Genomic DNA, 5,577 nt, shown 5'->3' with positions numbered 1-5,577 from the left:
ATTAAGAAGTGATGGGGCCAAAAGAAACCTATTGAGGTTAAAAAAGGACAAGTGCAGGTCCTGCACTTAGGATGAAGAATCCCATTCACTGTTACAGACTAGGGACTGAATAGCTAGGAAGCAGTTCTGCAGAAAACGACCTGGGGGTTCGGTGGACGAAAAGCTGGATATGAGTTGAAGTGTGCCTTGTTGCCAGAAGGCTAATGGCATTTGGGCTGTATAGTAGGGGCATGCCAGCAGATCGAGGGACATGATCGTCGACATTGTGTAGGCTCATCTGGAGCTGTGTCCAGTTTTGGGCCCACACTACAAGAAAGAGTGAAAAATTGGAAAGAGTCCAGTGGAGCAAAAAAATGATTAGCACAGAGAATCCTGTGGCACCTTATAGACTAACAGACGTTTTGGAGCGTGAGCTTTCGTGGGTGAATACCCACTTCGTCAGACGCAGATATGGGCAATTTCCAGGGGTAGTATATATATGCTAGCAAGCAGCTAGAGATAACGAGGTTAGTTCAATCAGGGAGGATGGGGCCCTGTTCTAGCAGTAGAGTGTGAAAACCAAGGGAGGAGAAACTGGTTCTGTAATTGGCAGCCATTCACAGTCTTGTTTAGTCCAGAGCTGATGGTGTCTGACTACCAAAGGAGGCCGCCAGACAACTCTCCAATACCAAATTCTACAGGCCACTTCCTCAGATCCCACTGAGGAATACCACTAAGGAACTGCACCATCTACTCAGGACACTCCCTACACTAACCCGCCGGAACAAATCAGCATACCTTAGAGCCCCGACCAGGGTTTATTCTCCATCTACCTACCACCAAAGATTCTGTTAGTCTATAAGGTGCCACAGGATTCTCTGCTGCTTTTACTGATCCAGACTAACACGGCTACCCCTCTGAAAAATGATTAGGGGGCTGGAGCACATGACTTATGAGGAAAGGTTGAGGGAACTGAAATTATTTAGTCTGCAGAAGAGAAGAATGAAAGGGGATTTGATAGCTGTTTTCAACTACCCGAAAGGGGGTTCCAAAGAGGATGGGTCTAGACAGTTCTTTGTGGTAGCAGATGACAGAACAAGGAGTAATGGTCTCAAGTTGCAGTGGGGGAGGTTTAGGTTGGATATTAGAAAAAATGTTTTCACTAAGAGGGTGGTAAAGCACTGGAATGGGTTACCTACGGAGGTGGTGGAATCTTCTTCCTTAGAGGTTTTTAAGGTCAGGCTTGACAAAGCCCTGGCTGGGATGATTTTGTAGGGAATTGGTCCTGCTTTGAGCAGGGGGTTGGACTAGATGATCTCCTGAGATCCCTTCCAACCCTGATATTCTATACTTCTATGATTCACACACACACAGACACCACAGTCCTCGCCCATGTTCAAATACAAGACCTCAGGCATGATGTCATCCCTCACAGTAGGGAGAAAACAGACTCAACTGTCATGAAAGTAAAGAGAATTCTTTATTGAGGCTGCTGGACTCAGAGAGGGCCCTGCAGTTTTCCCTCGGACGAAATCACTCTTTGCTGCCTAATGTCCCCAGACAAGGTCTCCCTAAATCCTGCACTGCAGTAAGGATGGAAGGGACCACTGTAAACCTCAAAGAGCCTGATCATAGCAGATGTGGAGCACACTCAACTCTCATTAATCAGTGGAATCTGAGGATGTTTAGCACCTCACAGGATCAAGCCCTAAAAGGAAAAACCCTGCCCTTTGCACTGAGACAGTACCTTCTCTGCACTCAGTAGGTTACTACTATTCACAGCTAGAAGAGGCACGCTTACCTCTGCTCCCAAATTACCCATCTGAGCCTTCTTCCATTTCAGCCTTGGTAACTAAGGTTGTCAGCAGCAGCATTTTAGAAACAAAATGTTTGCGTCCTAAAGGGTTTGGATTATATTGTTTAGCGGGTGTCAGTTGTATGTTTTCTTCTCTGTGTCTAGTTTCTCATAGGAGTTCCCACCACCATAGTATCTGAGCACCTGCTTTCACTCTCTTTTAATTGTTCAGAAAAAGTCCATGAAGAGATAGAAAGAGTTATAGGATCTGCCCAGCTTCGTTATGAACATCGGACACAAATGCCATATACGGACGCAGTCATCCATGAAATTCAGAGGTTTGCTAATATCCTGCCAATGAGCTTGCCTCATGAGACTACTGAGGATGTCAGACTTAATGGCTATGTTATTCCTAAAGTAAGTTTTTTTTAAGAAGTACTTTAATTACCAGGACCTTCAAATTCACCAATTAAAACAGAATAACAATGGATTATTTAAATTCCTCCAGACCAGAAATCACATGACCTCATGCACCTAAATGCCATGGTGATCAGTAGGGATTGAACCTGGGGGCTTCAGCTTCAAAAGTACTAGCCCATCTAACTGCAGCTAAAGGAGTTACTCTGATAGCTCTGGATAAAGTAGAAGGCCATTCTCCTCACTGGGGCTAGCACAACCCTAGAGAGACACACATGAGAAGGGAGGATATTTTTTGAATATTTCCTTTTCTCTTTAACTTAAGAGAACTAAAGATGTTTTATCATGAAACTGCCAGCAGACTGAATTCTCTGTGAGCACTTTGGCTTCACATGTGGTGATGAGTTCACTGAAGCCAAGTCCTTCTCAAACAATAGCCTCCTCTCCAACACAGTCAGTTCTGGCTCATAGGGCAGGAAGATGGCCACTTCTGGCAGCATTCTTGAGTGAATCTGGACAACTCCCATCCACAGACTAATCAAACTTTGAACTTCTTAGCAGCTGAGCTCAGATAAGGCAAACCACAAAGTAACACATGCAGTGGTATCTGCAGTGCTCTGGTTCAAACCTGTGACATGCTTATGGGAAAGAGGGCAGGGGGATGCTGTCCTGAGAGTTTGTCAGCTATTACAACAGGAAATATTAACAAGTCAGGGTGGGAAGTGGAAAGAGCCTTAGCTCTGGGCACCCCCAGAGGGGAGATATCTGCAGGATACTGGTCCTCGGTCAGATCCTCAGCTGGTGCAAATGAACTGAGCAGAGCTCAGGTGTGAAAGTAACTTACAGGACTTTCCGGTACTGCTGGAGTCCTGAGGGGGGCGTGGCCTCATCCAGAAGAGGCATGGCTTCATCCGGAAGAGGTGGTGCCACTCAAGATTTAAAGGCCCCAGGGCACCGACTGTGGCTGGGAGCCCCAGGGCCTTTAAATCAACCTGGGGCTCCCAGCTGCAGAGATGGCTGGGAGCCCCCGGGGCTGAGCTCCGGGCCCTTTAAATCCCAGCCCCAGCCCGGCCGCCAGAGCCACAGGCGGGATTTAAAGGGCTCTGGGTTACCCACAGCTGTGGGAGCTCTGAGACCTTTAAATCCCGGCCTCAGGAGCCGCAGGAGGGATTCAAAGGGCTCTGGGCTGCCCGCTGCGGCGGGGAGCCCAGAGCCCTTTAAATCCCCACCGTGGAAGCCAGTGCGGCCTGACATGGTGTACTGGCTCTTGCTGGTACGCCGTACTGGCTTACTTTCACTTCTGGCAGAGCTATGCCAGTTTACACCGGCTGATCATAGAATCATAGAATATCGGGGTTGGAAGGGACCTCAGGAGGGCATCTAGTCCAACCCCCTGCTCAAAGCAGGACCAACCCCAACTAAATCATCCCAGCCAGGGCTTTGTCAATCCTGACCTTAAAAACTGCAATGAAACCTGATGATCTGGCCTGTTATCTTTCTGAATGAAGCTCACAGTTTGTGGTCAATTTGATATTTTTATTAGAGCTGGTAGAAAAATGCAATTTTTTAATGATTATTTATTTTAAGGATTTTATTTTTAATTGAGGGTTGTTTTTTTTTTGTTTGTTTTTTCCTCTCCCAATTTCATAGAAATTTCCAGGAAATAACAGAGAAGCTGTTTCTCAGTTTAAAATAATTTTTCATTAAAATTTTCTATTTTCAAAAACAGTTCTTAGTAAAAGTGTTGGTTTGGGGAAAATTGTGCCAAAAATAGAATTTGCCATTTTTGTTGTTGAAATCAAAGTTCAATGGAAAAGTTTTGAATCTTCTAATTTTTATTTTGTGATGATTTTTAGGGTACTTATATCATCCCCTTACTGGCTTCTGTGTTGTATGACAAGACTCAGTGGGAGAAGCCTGGAGAATTCTATCCTCAGCATTTCCTCAGCACAGATGGAAAGTTTGTGAAGAATGAGGCATTCATGCCTTTTTCAGCAGGTAACTTTGCTTCAAGGACAGCAGTTTGCCTTCGCCTTGTATCTTCCCCCTTCTAAAGCATCATGTTGGATCTCAGTTTGTATTCAAGGAAGGACTGGGTAAAACTCTCTCAATGCTGCTCCGCAGTTGGCTAGACAGATACACTCCTTGTCTCTGTGGGTTGAGTTTGATACTTCTAAGCCCTACTGAGTAAGAGACATGAAAGGACTAAGCGTGAAAATCACATTGTTTCCAGAGATGAACCAAAATCCAGAACCAGACACTCTGAAATCTTAGAGGCAGTGGACTCTGGACCCTGAGCCAAAGGAGAGCAGGAGATGGCTCTTGTCAAAACCCATCATTGCCAATCCTTGAGCAAGTGAAAATGGCCCTTAGAGACAATACAGTGTGCTCCCTTCAGCCTTTAGGCTGTTCAGGAGGTTCTGTCTGTCCCCTTGCATATGGGCACTAGCTTGCCTGGATGACCTTTATGGTCTGGTAGACTGAGCAAGGTACTAGAAATGGGGAACATTTGATTTCTAGTCCTTCCTTTGCCCGTTACATCCAGTGTGACCTCAAAGAGGTCACTTAGCCACTTTATACCATAGTTTCCCATCTATAAAATGGAGGTGATAACACTTATTTTCTAAGACTGGTGTTGTGAGGATGAATTAGCTAATAATTGCTAAGCACTTATCTACAACTCTTTCCTAGAGTTAAAACTCAAATCTGTTGTGTTGCTGCTAATTTTGAAATCCTTCCATCCCTGGTTAATTTCATTACAGGTCGGAGGATCTGTGCAGGTGAGACTCTTGCCAAAATGGAGCTCTTCCTCTTCTTTACAAGTCTCCTGCAGAGGTTCACTTTCCATCCTCCTCCTGGAGTTACCAGCTCAGACCTGGACCTCACCCCAGCAGTTGGGTTTACCACACCCCCAATGCCCCATAAGATCTGTGCTGTGCCATGCAGATAAACTACAACTTCTCAGGAAAGTCACACAAACTCAACCTTACTTCATCCTACTGCTTATTCTTCCCAGATACAGCCAGCTACATGTGACCCATCTTTATTTGCAGTATCTATGGATATCTTAATAGTATTGTACTATATGCTTTGAGAACCACTGTAACCTGCTAATTTCTATCAGAAAACAATAACACATATATAACTCTTGCAATGTTGTGAAAGATCCATTTCCAACCCTGAGTACATGGCCATATCTTCAAACCAGCAATCATCATTGCCCAGAGTTGTAGTTATTATTTAGCCATTTTTAAATATTTCACCCCAGTCCCAAGTGTAACTGGGCGTCTTGCCCCTAGGCTGGAATGCCTGGGCCCAAGACAACCCTGATTACAAGATGAACCCCGCCAAAGAGAATCAGGTGATTCTAACATAAAGGCAGCAAG

The 5,577-nt window shown here is 45.1% G+C and overlaps 1 protein-coding gene across 1 annotated transcript in view; it reads left to right on the top strand.

The window, feature by feature from the left end:
* Nucleotides 1-5,222, top strand: part of LOC116832876 (cytochrome P450 2K1-like) — a 17,854-nt gene extending 12,632 nt beyond the window's left edge. Inside the window, exons 7-9 of the mRNA XM_032793969.1 lie at nucleotides 2,007-2,191; nucleotides 4,048-4,189; nucleotides 4,954-5,222. Coding sequence (XP_032649860.1) covers nucleotides 2,007-2,191; nucleotides 4,048-4,189; nucleotides 4,954-5,141 — 515 coding nt within the window. The 3' untranslated portion in view covers nucleotides 5,142-5,222. The remainder of the gene's footprint in view (nucleotides 1-2,006; nucleotides 2,192-4,047; nucleotides 4,190-4,953) is intronic.
* Nucleotides 5,223-5,577: the final 355 nt, after the last annotated feature.

This window comes from Chelonoidis abingdonii, chromosome 3 (assembly GCF_003597395.2).
Source record: "Chelonoidis abingdonii isolate Lonesome George chromosome 3, CheloAbing_2.0, whole genome shotgun sequence".
Classification (NCBI taxonomy): domain Eukaryota; kingdom Metazoa; phylum Chordata; order Testudines; family Testudinidae; genus Chelonoidis; species Chelonoidis abingdonii.
The sequence above is the reverse complement of the archived record's forward strand: the minus strand, read 5'-3'. Positions and strand labels throughout refer to the sequence as shown.